The 16,162-nt window shown below is 35.9% G+C and overlaps 2 protein-coding genes across 6 annotated transcripts; one reads left to right on the forward strand and one right to left on the reverse strand.

Moving 5' to 3' along the window:
- Positions 1–1,519: 1,519 nt before the first annotated feature.
- Positions 1,520–10,652, reverse strand: LOC135583076 (uncharacterized). Of its 4 annotated transcripts, none has more exons than XR_010515466.1 (8): positions 10,414–10,652; positions 9,143–9,208; positions 6,396–6,545; positions 4,134–4,219; positions 3,921–4,029; positions 2,861–3,080; positions 2,167–2,341; positions 1,520–2,093 (listed from the first exon to the last, which is right to left on the reverse strand). XR_010515466.1 is itself a non-coding variant. In XM_009414422.3 (6 exons), exons 1-6 carry the CDS (start codon positions 10,582–10,584, stop codon positions 2,913–2,915), a joined length of 750 nt encoding a protein of 249 aa, XP_009412697.2. In that variant the 5' UTR covers positions 10,585–10,652; the 3' UTR covers positions 2,673–2,912. The 4 variants fall into 4 exon arrangements, 1 of the variants encoding a protein (XP_009412697.2); XR_010515467.1 differs by having other exon boundaries at positions 1,520–2,121; XR_010515465.1 differs by having other exon boundaries at positions 1,520–2,341.
- Positions 10,653–13,482: 2,830 nt separating this feature from the next.
- On the forward strand, positions 13,483–16,129 carry LOC103994122 (uncharacterized). Of its 2 annotated transcripts, none has more exons than XM_009414421.3 (2): positions 13,483–14,550; positions 15,167–15,922. In XM_009414421.3, exon 1 carries the CDS (start codon positions 13,781–13,783, stop codon positions 14,546–14,548), a length of 768 nt encoding a protein of 255 aa, XP_009412696.2. In that variant the 5' UTR covers positions 13,483–13,780; the 3' UTR covers positions 14,549–14,550; positions 15,167–15,922. The 2 variants fall into 2 exon arrangements, with proteins under 2 accessions (XP_009412696.2, XP_018685414.2); XM_018829869.2 differs by lacking the exon at positions 15,167–15,922 and adding an exon at positions 15,957–16,129 and having other exon boundaries at positions 13,668–14,550.
- Positions 16,130–16,162: the final 33 nt, after the last annotated feature.

Genomic DNA, 16,162 nt, shown 5'->3' on the forward strand with positions numbered 1-16,162 from the left:
TCGGGCCATCGTGAATGGGGGATTGGGGATTGGGGGGATTTGGGATCTTGGAAAGACATGCTTCAAAAAGATCCGAATCTATGTAAATGGCTGCTCTTTTCTTATGTCTTTTTCGATTAGATTAAATGATGGTTAGGATTAAGCTACTCTTTTATCATAATAGATGGTTAGGATAATCCAGTTGATGCCATCACGGAAAGTATTTTTTGAATTTAGGTTTCGATTTTTTTTTAATATTTTGAGAAAAAAATATTTTCTCCATAAGGGATTAATTTTTTATAAGATTTATGTGTCAAAGTGTATAAGAGAATTTTTACATGTAAGAAGTTGTATTCTATATGTTTTACCATTAATATTAATTATTTTATATTTTATTTTATCTAACGATAACATCTATGCCTCTATAGAACATATATATATATATATATATATATATATATATATATATATATATATATATATAGCAATCAAAACTTTTACTAGCTAAGCTGATTTATATACTAAAAAATATATATCGAATTAGGTTTCGAGATCTCAAACAATAAATAGGTCATATAAAAATAAATTTATAAAATGAGGATTTGACTCCTCAACTTATGTTAGGTAAGTATGATAGATGATAGGATGTAAGTAGGACAGATACATTAGTAGTTTCAAATGTTTGATTGGGAAGTGGATTTCAAATCCATAAGTGAATCTAGTATATTGGCATCATATGATTTGATAGGTTGAGAGCTCTTCCTTATTAGCTTAATAAAATAAGACAATACAACAATTACTCGACATGATCATAATGATTTGATTAAGAATAGTAATCAAACATGCGCAAAAAAAAAACTCTAAACTTAATCTACAATAAATAGAAATTACATATAGATCATGTAATGAAATGAAGGTAGCATCTTCAAATCATAGGACTTGCCAAGACTCAAGCATGGGGAAATTATTATCTTTTTATATGCTGATACTTGGTTGTATGATTATGAATTGGGATTGGATTATCACCCCACTAATCCTAAATTGTTGCATTAACATTAGTTTACACCATAAAACAAATTACTTAATTTAACATTTGTGTATGATTTTATGAAGCTGAGATTAATCAACAATTTCAAAAGCCTAAAATACTATCTTGTAAGTCTGAATTCCCTCCATATTTGTGCTAGTAATCAAAGTATTTTAACAAACATGCAAGCAGAAAATGTTGAAGAATGAAATTTATTCCCATCATCTTATAATTTTTTAGAAGGTGTATAGCACACTTTCATGTTTAGATGGTGAAATCTTAATTTCTCACTTAATTTAGCTTAATCATGAAATAATTACAATGAATATTTTTAATATAAATTTCATGATATCATTTTTATTATTTAAGATTATTGTTTTACCTTCATCCTTTTGACATCAAAATCAAAAAATATTTTATCTTCTGCCTGAAATGATAATAGACAATCAAATCAATTTGATTACCAGCTTTCACAAGAGGTCCGGGTTTTCTAGGTAGAGAAAACAAAGCAGAGAGACAAACAATCAATATTCATAATAAAAGGAGGTAAAACACAATGCAGCATGGTTTTGTTCAGCAGATAGTTTCTATGTACCAGTCAAACTTTTTGTACCAGTGACAGACACACTGGGGGGAAGATCCAAATTCCACAATGGAATTCCTAATGGTCCATCCTTTACAGATAGCATCATTTGCAGCATTGATTCCAGACAATGTCAGACAACTTGGATCTGCATGCTATTTGGTGCAGGAGCACACACAGTTGAGAACTAGTAGCAGAGATGACATCTACTAATCACATGCAGTTCCTTAGCAGAATATCTTCAAAGTAAAATGACCTCTCAGATCTAAACTTTGCATAGAGGCAATCATCATCATGACTTGGCATGAATAAGCCAAGTTAGTCACATGGGTGACACCCAAGATTGAGGCATGGCCAGCTAAGCCATCAACTTTGAAAACCAAGTAAACCAGCTAGGCAGATCACCCACTCCATCCATCTCATATTGTCTTTTGACACAAGGTTTCATAGTGGTTGGTGTGTCAAACAGCCATTCATGGAGCTTCCTTCATCTCTATCAAGAATCTACATGCAAAAATCGAAAGAAACACGCCTATGATCATGATGGTTAATTTCAAAAAGCGAAAGCAAATGTTACCTGGCAATTATACATATCCATGTGGGGAGCCATGACCGCGTTGATCACGTCCCAATCATGTTCTGCCAATTGCATATAGATGTGCTGGCACACTGGAGACAGGACAGGCAGCATTCAGCACATGCAGTCACAATCAAGGACTCATCCTGGAGGGAGCTCATTACCAATTTCCTGGCTGTGTACAAAGGCATCACATGTAAGCTATATCCCAGAAGATAAGTTCTAGTGTGCCATAGAAGCTGCTGAAGGAGTGCATTAGGTCTGTGAGAGACCACAACACTCTAGAAAACATTTCAGAATGATTAAGTCCATGTAAAAAGCAATTTTGCATATGCAAATTATACTAAAAATGTCAAGGACCAACTTTTATGAATGGCTTCCATGTACATGTATCATATGCCCTGTGAATCTTAGTCATGAATATGCTGAGGAAGGAAAGTAAAACAAGGAGGAATCAACATGTTTAATGACCACAACATAAGTCTTTTGGGGCTGCAAACCAACTATGAAGCCAATACCAGGTATTGTTATAGCTAAAATTTAGGAATCACAATAAACAGATTTCCTTCCAACTATGTCAAAGAGGACCCAAGAACGAACAGTTTCAAGGATAGACAGGAATCCAAAACATAAATGTCCAGAAGCATACAATACAAAATATCATATTGTTCAAAAAGATTCCAGTCAACCATACTTTGTGAGGAGAATTGTAAGAAGAGATCCTTTTTCTGGGGACTGCAGATAAATTAGCCTTCGATACCCAGCAGATTCATGAAAGTTGTGCTATCAGTAAGATCAGAGAGTATGATTGCACTGCCACAGCTAGACTTCTTCAGCTCCTCCTCAGTAAATATACCTGTACATACTCCTATTGCAAGCGCTCCTCCATATTCTGCAGCTTTGATGTCATTTGGCTACAAAAATATGGGAAAGGTAAAATGTTAAAACACTGAATCACAAGTAAACACATTTCTAAAAGCTTTAACTAAAGAATTTCTTTTATAATGTGTGCATCCGTACATCCAACGAATAAAATCAAAATGTATGCAATACCTAGTATTTATATTCAAAATCAATAACAAAGTGCTTCAAAGAAAAATAATGGCACTGTCAAGATGATCTACTATATATACAAAAGCACCTAGAAAAGAATTGGCCTTTTCATCATCACCTAAAATGAGTAAATTCAACATAAGTTTAATGTATTAGCTTTAGTGTCTAACACATGAATATGATGAAAATTTTCTGCGTTTTGTGGCATTAGATCAAGATAATGTTCTGCATTCCAATTTTACACATATCAGATTGACTCTGACCGTGAAGTGTTAAGAATAGTATCTACAATAAATGGTTTTCATGGCATAGGGTACATGTAAACATTGACAAGTTACAAGCATTGGACTTTGATAACTTCAATAAATGCGACCTCCCCAATTTCCAAAAACAAAAAAAAAATACACGAAAAACAAGCAACATGATGTAATTGAGTTATCATACTGTCTCAGTTCTATATTATCTGAATGAATAGCAAACACTTAAGCTGCAAGCTCACTTTACTGAGTAAACAGTAAAATGGAAGAAGAATTAAAAGGTAAGCAAGAACAGTTGGTGATTCTCTAACTCTTCATAACATTGAAGCATAACACGTACATTAACTCACCAGTAAGCCAATCCCCCCATTTTACACAATATGATATGTGCCATTTTCTAAATGAAGATGTAATTCAATTTATGGGAATATAAATGTGACATACTGTATCTCCAACATGCACACGTAAGTCAAATCCTGCAGGACATAGTTCTTTGGCTCTGTCAGCTGCAATCTTCACTAAATGCCCTCGATCAATGTGATCACTTCCAAATCTAGCAGAATATGTCAATACTGAAATATTAGCCGAAAAAGATAACCCTGAAGATGCATATTAGAAAAAAGAATGATAATAGAGATCACTACTCTTTTGACTCACCCTCCAAAGTTTGGAACTGTAAAATATTTTCTGATGCCCAATCCATCCATCTTCATCCATGCAATCTCTTCTAGATTGCCTGTGACCTATGACATAGCAAGATTCCAGAAAACTGCTGATATGCATCTTGCAATTCTTGTATCAAGAAAGAGCAAGATAGAATCTAGAGTTTCAGAATCCAAAGGCTTACTGAAAAGCACAACAAACTAACAGTAACTTGAGCTATCTTACCAAGAAAATTGTTGACCAAAGGATGTAATGAGTGCAGGCATCAAACAACATTGAGTAGAAAATAAATCCATGAAAAAAACATAAATCGTATAACCAGATAAAATACTTGATAGAAATTTCAGAGCATGAAAAACAGTTGAAAGCTCAATGTTCATAGTGAATGTAGATCAAACAATTTGAGAGCTCTGAAAATCAAGCTGAAGAATGTTAATGTTCCGATTGTTGGTTTACTAGTTAATTATCCAACTGCATACCATTGCTGAAAAATCAAGAAATTGTTTTTTTGCAACATCTAAAATACAAAGTAAATTTGTCACATAAACATTAGCAAGTACATCTAAGGTAATGGAATAATAGATGTGGCTGATGCAAAATCCAAGAATCCATGAGACATGCGAGGGATCAAGTTTGTAGATGCTGAGTCAGAAAAGTAACGCCAGTTATACAAGCTTTGCTCTTGTCAACTGATGGAAGGACTTCGAACTTTCGACAATAAATATCAACTTGAAGAATAACACAGAAAATGGCTCCATGGCTAAAAGGAAATTACAAGACATTGAGGCATAACTGACCATGAAAACATAAACGGTATTTAGGTAAGATTCTTGTCTCACAAGCAAATACCTAAAAGAAAGGAATTAGCCACAAAAGGACTCTACAAGTGAGAAAATGATCCTTGGCTCTTGGTAGCGAGAACCTTGCTTAAGTCCTATATCTTGATGATTTGGAATCTTCATAGGGAAAACATTCCTAAAAACTGGAATCATGACTTTTAATATTTGGAATTATGATGCCATTCATCCTAAAAAGTGAACAAATCCTATAATACTAGAGTTAATGAGCTTATTTCTTTCTATATAAGCTGTTGGATACAGAAAAAAAAAAAAGATACAAGTGTTTAACATTTGGTCAAAGACACATATATACATATACACATAAATTATACGACTCATTAACCCACCAAAGATACATATATACACACATATCATACTATTCATTGGCTAACACAGTGTTGACATTTGCTTTTAAAATAATATGAAGAAAAAGGAACAAAAATTTTGCAGGTCTCATGTACAAAAATAACTCCCCTCCTTGACTTTTCTAATTAATATCTTGAATTTGACTTCGTCCTTAATTATGTTCAAAGTCCCAAATTAACATTTAAAATTTCCATAATCTATGACAAACTAAATTGTCACCCTAATTAACGATTCTTATTAATACCCTAAAATGATGTCTTGCCCAAATAAGTATCTAAAAGCCCCTGAATAATATTAATTAATATAAGAATCCTAATTAACAACAAGAACGGCATAATTAATGCTCAAAATTTAAGTTTATATATATATGCTTCCGAGGAACCTCTACCACTGTTTTATAAACCTTGTTGTTTCCTTGAATCTGCATCAAACTTGAATCCATAACCACATAGGCTTCGAGCTATCAATTGCTGAGTAAAATATTATGAGAGCTTGAGCAGCAGGAAACACAAGAACCAAGACAATGCAAAGTGATTGCACCTAGCCTCTAGACTAGTGGACATTTTTGGAAAAGAAAAATTAACCACAATTCCTTTTCAAGTGGTCATAAACCTGCAACAGGCAGCGCTGCAAGGAGAAAAGGATGATTAAAAAAGCAGTCAATAGACTCAATACTAGCAAAAGTTACAAAAAAGAAAAGTCACAATAAAGCAGAGCACAATAATCTATCCCAACTAGGGACAAATTTACAAAACTTATAAGAAGTGAGAACTGCAAATTCCACCTTATAGAAACACAAGAAACAAAAAAAAACACTATCCTACATGTAGCGAACCAGTTCGTTATGTAGTAAACAAGAAAGTAATCAACATCCATTTCTATTGACATTTAAGTATAGGTTTGATATTAATAACCAAACAAATAAGTGGCACTACAAAAGATTAATTTAAATGATGATCCAGAAACTGAAGCAATGATTGCATCTTCTCAGCCACAAACTAGATTAAACATACACAATATGCAAATTGATACAACAAGTTAACAAGCCTACCAGTCCAATAACCACATTACTTGAAGACAAAGCATCCAACAAAGAAGCAACACCAGGAAGAACCTCAAGCCCCTCTCCAATTTCTTCAACATGTTCTCTAGCATATTTAAGCATCTCCGTCTTCATATCAGGAAGTCTTTCAGCAGCCACCTAAACAAATCAGTTAGTGAAGAAGGCTGAGGGACAGAGAAATAGAAGAACATCTTAAGCAGCCACCTAAACAAGAACAGTTGATAAAGAACATCCCAAAGTTTTAACTAATAATACTAATCAAAATTTTAGTTGGCATTTGCTTGGCATCTGGGATTGATCGGCCCATACTTTACAGAATCCAAGATGTTCAAAATAATCTAAGCTTCTAAGACCTCTACTTCTTCCTAGGGACTAGAAGAGTCCAAAAGTCTTCTATACCAAAGGTTGCCATGAAATCTTCTGTTTGTTAAATTGCCAGGTTTCTGTCACAAAGAAACACATGTAGCTGTTACCAGACTTGAAGAATGTCCTTCAAAAATAAAAAAAATAAAAAACACAGAAGGGTGCAAAATCAGTATCTGCCAAGTTCAATCAGATAAATAGAACAGATGAATTGATCAGCCTATGCTCAACATATAGAATGACAACCTGCAGTGTTGGATGTTTCTTCAGTTGCCTTCCAAGTAGGAATTATGAATATGATAATTCATATCTTTGACAAAATCTTTGTGATCTCACAATCTTTCAGTGGGTCCTTTAAATAATCTAGTTTTTTCTGAAAAACATCGTCATTTTCACACGTCAAATGATAGCACCTAACTGCACAAATACACAGATTTACCATTTCTTTTTTTCCTTTCAAGACTTAAGTTTATTTTCATCTTTTCAATGTTTTAAACATCAGTTCTGGTTTAAATATTTCTCCATGGTTTTTACTGTAAAAGATAATGCAGTTTCTATGATACTCAAATTAGGCAATGAAAATCATATAGTAATGCAATGGACACATTGAGGTACTTCATACTCTTATTTTGTAGTAAATAATAATCGTGTTCAATTGTATAATAAGTTCTAAAGAAAGATTTGCAATGCAAGTTGAAGGAAATAGACTACAAAACAAATATGACTCACGAGATGCCACTACGTTCATCTCCATCGATGTGCAGGATTGAGCATGTGCAGGATTGTTAAGTGATAAAACACTATGCTGAAAGAAACTAAAACATTTCAAGATAAGAGTACCTGCAATATGTTACAAGTGTACAGAAACAGCCATAAGCCCAACTATTTGAGTAGGTTACGTAGATATTTTCCTATTATCGATCCCTGTTGATGGCATGTCCAAGCCATGTTATAAGGTTTTTTGTCATTTTATCTTCAATAAAAAGATACCTAATTGTTCACAATAGGAAACATTCTTACTATATCATTTCTACTAAACTGACACATCCATCTCAACATACTGCTAATACAGGTGCACAAAGGTAAGCGAGCTTTAGAACATTCAGATCCGTACACTACAAGCACGTCTCACTAGAAAAAAAAATCCGTGATCTACAATCTAAACAAGTTCTTGGATTTATAGTGTTGCTCTTAGCATAAAGACTGAAAAGGAAGCTATCCACTATTTAGGCAATATTTTTATTCTTAATTAGTCTTCAACCATATAGTGTCCATATAGTGTTAGAAGGCAGGTTTTGATACATTGATTCAATAGATTGAAACACTTAAAAAAGCCTAAAGCATTTACTTCTGTTCCCATTGCATAAGATGCGGTTCACAATTGCAGGCAACAATTAGAATAACCCTAATCAATAACTCACCCATTCAAGGTTTCATCATGAATCCACTAATTGATTGAACATGGTGGCAACAGACATCTAAACTACAGGGAAATCACCCTTTACAAGCCATATTTACTCCTTCAAATCTGTCAGTCTTTGGTAAGTTATAAAGACTTTTGCCTTTTTCTCATGGTATATAACCTTCTACAGCACCTCATGAAAAAGAAAGTATTGTACACACATGTTCACACACAAACACACAGCACACTGATTCTTATTTGGAAGTACCTTCTCAGGATTAGTGGTGTAATATCTCATTTTATGAAAACATTAAATCTGTTCTGATTGAATTTTCAAAATTAGCATTGAACTCTTTGATATTCAATGCTATCCAGGTCTACGTTTATTCGAAAGGGAGGCACTTGGAAAATCTCTTTTGTGATGAAGAATTGCTTACAATGAAACAATAATAAATATTGAATGGATCAGTGTTAAACATGTAGTATGGTCCTAATATGAAGTGACTATTTGGTATGTTACACTCCCAAAGTTTTAGTTTTTTTGTAGCTTTGATGTTCCCGCTAACCATTTTTAGTAGAGGAGCAAGGAATATTGTTTATAAAATTACTATTTCCACTATATCATCCGAAAAATAAACAGAAATCAGATAGTCAAATAGGACTTCATAATAGCTTATCTGATTTTGTTTACTGATTTAAAGGGAAGTAACCAAATGATGTTTCTCTTCAGAATTCACCAAACTGAACATTCCTACACAAATCCTCCACCTTATTAGACATCGACCTGCCAGAACTGAGAATGAAGAAGAAAAACTTATCCACATTATATCCGTCATAAAGCTTCAATTTAACAACTTGATTTAGTTTTAGAAAGAAAATAAGCATCCAGTAGTATTCTCTGCAGAGTTTACTAGCAACATCATAGTAACGGACAAGAAAACAAAAAAAAAAGAGTTCTGAAGCTACCAACATTGGAAGATACACCATAGTGAATGGCTGTATTCACAAGTATAATGGGATCTGTTTGGCCATGATGCTGCAGACGAAATAAAAATGAGTTAGAATAGCAGACAATTCAACCATAAACACTTGAAACGACAACAGCAATGGATGACAGGAGAATCAAGTGAAGTTCAAAATATCCTAGTGATAAGCTGTTAATTGCTATTTCTTTTTCCAAGTGCTGTTGACAAATTTTCATTTCAAGTTCTGTGACACGTAGCTACACAGACATGATAGAGCTTATGGTGTTTTGTTGGCCATTTTTTAGTGCATATATCATGTACAGTCCCAGTTGAAATGACTCCACATTCTCCGGATGAGCCTTAAAACTCAATGGTAAAGCTATAACAATATTATATTTTCTTAAGCAAGCATTAGAAGACATAACGCTAATGCTTAAATCAGATCATGCACATCAGATTGATAACTGAAGTGATAAACAGTTTGATGGGGATACAGCAATCCCTCAATGCATATGTCACGTACAATTTCTGTTGAAATGGCTCCACATTCTCCAGACGTGTTCTCAGATTCATCAGTAAAGCTATAACAAGAATCTATTTTTTCTTATGAGAAAGCATTAGAAGACATAATGCTTAAATCAGATCATGCACAATAGAGAGATACCCGGAGTGAGTCTTCTGATGCTTAAATCAGATCATGTACAATAGATATATAACTGAAGTAATAAAGATTTTGATTTGAATTACCAGTTCAAAAGCTTAGCTTAAATTGCCAGGAAAAGACCAAACATTTATTAAGTTCTAAAATTCCATCTCACATGGTGCTGACCAGATTAGGCTTGACGCATGAAGTATGAACCACCCTCAAGTGAATGGTGCAAGATAATTAAGGAGGTCACTACATAACTGTTGATTAAACACACATAAAGAGGGTCAGATGTAGGATTCAAACTCATAACCTACTTCGATACCATGATAAAGATTTTGATTCTAGTAACATATATCCTAGAGGCCTAAAGTATTAGGAAAATACTCGATATATTTTAAAACCTAACATCGACAATAAAAAACAAATAAAAAAAACCAAATCAGAGTTATTCTAAATATTCTCGTCTTCAAAAATGTAAAGTAAATTTCTGACGAGAATCAACGACAGCATTTCTACTCCCACCAGCAGGATCGAAAGTTCGATAAGATGGGATGCCGCTCTTTTTTTTTTTTTAACCAGAAGGGACGTGATGTGACATTGGACACTTTGGTCATCAAGATCACGAACCTGGACGGCGTCGATGGTGGCGTTTTGGAGGCCAAAAACGCGCAGGAAGGCGTGAGCGAAGGCCTGGCGATGGAGCTGGTTGGAGGCGCTGCCGGTGCTCCGGATCAGCGTCCCGTCCACGTCGAACGTCACCAACACTCGCCTCCTCGTCATCTCCTGCTCCGCTTCCATCTCCCTGGTACACCAACCAAGTGTCCCCCGTCACACCGTGATCCCCTTCATTAGCAAGCAAGTAGGGATAATGCGATCCGCAACATCAATTGTTAACATAAATCTATTCGTTAAAATGTCTTGGCCCATGGGCCGAATTACACGGCTCAAATGACGTCACAAATATGGATATTTCCGATGTTTTGTTTTTTCAAAAAATATTTTTTATTTATTATATTAAATAATATATAATATATTTTTATATGGATTGGAACATAAAGAACTATCAGTCGTGTAGACATCCTAAGAGACTGTTGCACAGTTGATAGATCGTCTTGTAAATCGATTAATATAATATATAAAAATTATTTTAAAAAACATGTAACATATATACTAACCACCGTATATCATATTATTATTTTTATTATTAATAGTTATTAGGGAAAAAATATTATTAATATCTTTGTTAGCATAACATCCTAATTTATATACGAGAAGTCGTCTTAAGTATAGCGTCATTATCTGTATACATGACTTCTTAAGTCGATCCCTTCAATGGTTAAGTTAATGTTGAGGTCTTTTTCTTTTTTTCTTTTTTAATCTAGAGTTAAGAGTATATTTTTATACTGATGTCGATGAGAAAGAAATCTCATAAAAATTTCAAGGGGAAGATAGTTCGTAACCGACTCGAACTGTCATGTGGACTTTCAAAAATATTCATACGAATATTTCATTAGGGAGTCAGTTTGTAATTGACCTGTCCCTTAAATTTTAGAAATATTCCTATAAATATTTCGCATGGAATTAGTATGTAACCGATCTGAGCTGCTCCATAGACTTCCAAGAATGTTTATGTGAATATTTCGAAAAACAAGATAGCTTGATAACTCAATAACGGACCTTAAACTTCTATCCATGCGAGCAAAATGGTGTTAGTCTCACGTGGCATTCACATGGTGAATAATGGTTAGCCAATTTTATATTCTCTATTAGTGATCGAGATTTTACACTTTCAAAAATTTTAAAAATAATAAAATTAGCTAAAATATAAAATTATATATATTTAAACATCCTTAAAACTTTAATATTTTATATTTATCATTAATATTTTAATTTTAATATATATATTGATGTAAAACTTTAAAACTAATATAAATATAATTATAGTTAATAGGCTAATTACATGTAGTTAGATCTCTTTAGCATTTCAAATCATAGACTTCAAAAATTTATATGAGAATTCTTATAGTTATAAAAGTGAAATAATTAATCTATTTATCTTAATGTTATTGATTTTATTAACCAAAAATACAGATTGTGTTGTGTGCAGGAATGTCATGAAAATTATGGGTAAAAAAATAATTTTAATATCTTAATTATGTTTTCTTTCTTTTTGGTACGAGTGGTGGATCATGGTGTTGTCGGGCCACTAGTGGATATTGTGGTTATAATCAGAAAGAATGATGCAGGATGAATTTAGAGATGAGTCAAGTGGAGTGCTGGAGGTGGAGTTGATGAACTTCTACGACTTTTTGTGCTTCTCGTGAGGGGAAGAGGAGGAAAAGGAAGAAGAGGAGAGAGAACTCTGTCTTTTCACTTGTAAATCCTTGAGGGATCGATCATACAAAATTTTAGAAAAATTGATACTTTACGGATGGACACACTAAAGTGCCGGACGAATAATACAAATCAGCTAAATTCATGACAACCAAATCTAATTGATAGGATTCTTGGATGAACTTGTCAATCATGTGCCGTCATGTTTTAACTTGCGTGTCTGTCGTATAATTAAATAACATTTCATTGGCTTTTAGTTCTATTTTCTTGACTTCTTATTTAAATTAATAACATTCTAACCTGTTTATGGTTTTAATCAGAAGTTGGATTTTATTCCTGGTCTCAGTCGCATGCATACTTAAGAATACAGCACAAACTGCATGGTCGAGTACATCATAGATGCATGGTCGATATCATCATAACTGCCGAGTACATCATAATATCATACCGGGTTTCTATTACTCAGCCGATCATCCAAAGCGTAAAAGTTGCAAACCCTGTACTTGTAATCTGTACATATGTAGCGTAAGTGGCATGCCTGTCTCTTCCTTGTTTGACGCACTTTTTCTTCTATTACATATTATAGTCATTCATGAGCGAATTAGAGCAATGCTGTATGAATCATTGCAAATCATGTTTCTTGCTTCATCCATGGTTGATATCCAATAGGATATTGTGTGTGATTTGTGAGTTTGGTTTAGGGGTAACAACTCCATGCACATTTTTTGCTGCAAAGTTTATGGTGATTTTATGTTATATCAAGCTTGACAAATAAGAACCTGTAAATTATAAGTGTCTTGGTAAATCACAGAGAGAGAAGACCTGTAGTAAGTGAGGTCAACTCTTCTTGTTGTGCCGGATTTGCTGCGAACTCCACTGCCATAAATTCTGCCCCTGGTAAGAAGCTTCACTGTCAGAATTCAGACTAAAACTAGCGTATCAAAGGATGAACATTTGAAGAGCAATGGAAAAGGAAACAACGAAAAATTAGAAATGGTTGACATGTTTGGAGGATCATCAGATGCCTCATGAACCGAAGTAGGTTGATGGTCATTGTCATAATAATAATGGTGACGATGCAGCCACACACGCATTTTATCGAGCACCTCCTGCGCACCTACAAAGTGGTTTTCTATCTCACAACTTCAAAAAAATATTCTATCTTGAGTGTTTTATAAATTAATTAATATATTATTGCATAGAATAATAGGCCTCAAGCTTAAGTCGACGAATGAACATTATGTACATCAGTAATGAAAACATAATTTAATTTAATTAAAAACTTTATAAAAATATTTCTTATATATATATCTTAAGGGACGATTAAAAAATCCGACCCGATTGGCCATTCTGTAGGAGGATCCTATCAAAAGTGGATCCGCATGCAATCCCACTTCGCAGAACCGTCTCCGTGATCCCATTCGATTACCCGTTAGAAACCGGCATCCACTTAAAGTGAATTCCATCCTGTTCCTGCGGACCATCACACCGCACGCATGACGTCCCAACGCATTCCCAATGCCTATAAAACTTTTGGAGCCCAAAAGAGGCGAAGAAGGCGAGACCAAGTGAGAGAAAGAGGGTAACGTCGTCGTCTTCTCTGTCACTCTCTTAACGTCATCGGTCTCATCCTTCCTCTCTTCCTTCTCGTCCCATTCCCATGTCCGTCCGCAAAAAGCCCCTCCTCAAACCCTTCTTCGTCCTCCTCCTCTTCCTCTCCTTCCTCCTCTTCTTCCACCTCTACCTACAATCAAAGAAAACCCCGATCTCCTCCGCCATCGTCCCCTCCTCCACCGCCGCGCTCATCCGCATCCGACCGGGCTTCCGCTCCTACGACGACTACATCAAGCTGCAACTGAACAAGACCCTCAACCCCCGGCTCCGCCACTTGTGGGCGACCCGCGACTGGGACCGCAAGATCCGCGTATTCTCTCGGTTCTTCGCCGACCTGGCCGCCGAGGGCCTCCTCTCCAACGCCTCCGCGGCGCTCTGCGTCGGGGCCCGCCTAGGGCAGGAGGTGGCGGCGCTGCGAGGGCTGGGCGTGGGGGGCGCGCTGGGGATGGACCTGGTGCCGGCACCGCCGCTGGTGGTGGCCGGCGACTTCCACGCGCAACCCTTCCCGGACGAGTCCTTCGACTTCGAGTTCTCCAACGTGTTCGACCACGCGCTGTACCCGGAGCGGTTCGCGGCGGAGGTGGAGCGAACGCTGCGGCCGGGTGGGGTGGCGGTGTTGCATCTGGCGGTGCACCGCCGCGGCGACAAGTACTCCGCCAACGACCTCCTCGGGGGGGTCGATGGCCTCGTCGCCCTCTTCAACCACTCCGAGGTGGTCCGCGTCCGCAAGGTCGACGGCTTCGGCCTCGACACCGAGGTGGTCCTCCGGAAGACGAACACGAAGAGTAACAAACCAACAACTAAATCAAAATAGAGGTACTCCTTCCTTCCTTTCTTATTAATCTTCTCATTTATAGAACAAGAAAGAAAACTAGTAAGTAGTTATGGTATTGTTATCATTGGTATGGGTGATGATGAGGGCGTCATTTTGGGCGGAAGACGGGGGCGTATTCTTAGGCTTTAACATTGTAGTGGGGTTGGTTGTGCTATTGTTTGTTGTAATGATGGCTTTAGTTGTTTGTTGATTCCATTAGTGTAAGAACTAGACAGTGGAGAGAGAAAGAGAGGTGCAGCGTTTTGGCTTTTGGAACTTTTGAGCATATTGAAGTCATCATAGAAAGCTTCAGAGGTCTGAAGGAGAATAGGATGGAGAGGGGGAGGGAGAGAGAGAGAGGTGAACCAGCTGGGTTTTGGCTTCTTCTAGCTGGCGACGAGAGGAACGCTGCACGGGTTTGGACAGCGTGCATGTTACGCCATGCCAAGCTGCCGCCCACGTTATTTCTGATTGGATCGGGTTCTGTCACGGACTTTAATCCGTCATGGCTTATCATCAACAAAAAAACAACAACAACAACAACAACAACAACAACAATAATAATAATAATAAAAGGTGTCTGTCCACTTGCTAATCAGATAATATTTCTGCATGTAGGATAATTATGGTTTGTCGCTTCGAGTGAAGGTTTTGTGGATTAAAGCGGCTCATCCATTGCTTTGCCATTTTGTTCTCGTGATCTGTTTTCTTTCTTTTAGCTGCTATAGTCCTGAAAGCACTTGATTTTTATCATCTGTATCCAATGATTCCTGAACCTTTTATTCCCTGACCGACGTAAGTAAAGTTATTGCGGAGAGAAGGTTTGCTTCCTCCCCAACACATTGAATGGGCGGTCACCCACAGAAAAGATGACTCATTAAACCTCGATGAATGAAAAGGAGGATAAATAGGAGTTTTAGATATCTTTCCTTTCAACATTTGGAAATAGTATATTTGTCACTTCAAATATTTGAATCTTTTACTATTCATTCGATAAATTCAAGCCAACTGTCGTTAATCACAAAAAAAAACTCATTAATCACAATTACCATTATTTTGAAAAATATTAAAATTTAACTATATATATTTCTAATTTTTTCATTATGTTCCCAGCCAATTGGATTAACTGTAGTAACATATTTGTAAGTTTTTGAGTCTTGCATGAATGTATATACAAGATACAAATTTACAGGAATGAGCATATATATATATATATATATATATATATATATATATATATATATATATATATTGGTGCCGTATTCAATTGTGTTGTGACTCGCATCGTTTCTTATGCATTCCTTTTCATTCCTATTCTCATATTTCCTATGTTCTGCTTGCGATACCAATGGTTTCTTGCAATTATTTGAATCATATTTACTTGCAACCGATGTATGGATCGGAGAAGGTCACCGATGACTTGGGAATTCGAGGATTCTTTGATCGAGATGAGGCGTTTGGCGACGGGATTGGAGCACCGACAGCTGGCTTTTGGTTGGCACTTCAAATGCCTTTCTCACTTACTAACTCTTGTCGTTTGTATACTTTACAAATGATAATTAGGCAGGATGAGATTGATCATCGGATCCTACTATCAAACCCTCTAACTTTTAA

This window comes from Musa acuminata, chromosome BXJ1-8 (genome assembly GCF_036884655.1).
Source record: "Musa acuminata AAA Group cultivar baxijiao chromosome BXJ1-8, Cavendish_Baxijiao_AAA, whole genome shotgun sequence".
NCBI lineage: Eukaryota > Viridiplantae > Streptophyta > Magnoliopsida > Zingiberales > Musaceae > Musa > Musa acuminata.

Excerpts from the sequence above, each read along its gene's own strand:
- LOC135583076 (XM_009414422.3), bottom strand. The coding sequence starts at position 10,584 with ATGGAAGCGGAGCAGGAGATGACGAGGAGGCGAGTGTTGGTGACGTTC. Across the intron at positions 9,209-10,413 it reads CCACCATCGACGCCGTCCAG|CATCATGGCCAAACAGATCC; the intron begins GTTCGTGATCTT and ends TTTCGTCTGCAG. Across the intron at positions 4,220-6,395 it reads GTAATGTGGTTATTGGACTG|GTCACAGGCAATCTAGAAGA; the intron begins GTAGGCTTGTTA and ends GCTATGTCATAG.
- LOC103994122 (XM_009414421.3), top strand. The coding sequence starts at position 13,781 with ATGTCCGTCCGCAAAAAGCCCCTCCTCAAACCCTTCTTCGTCCTCCTC.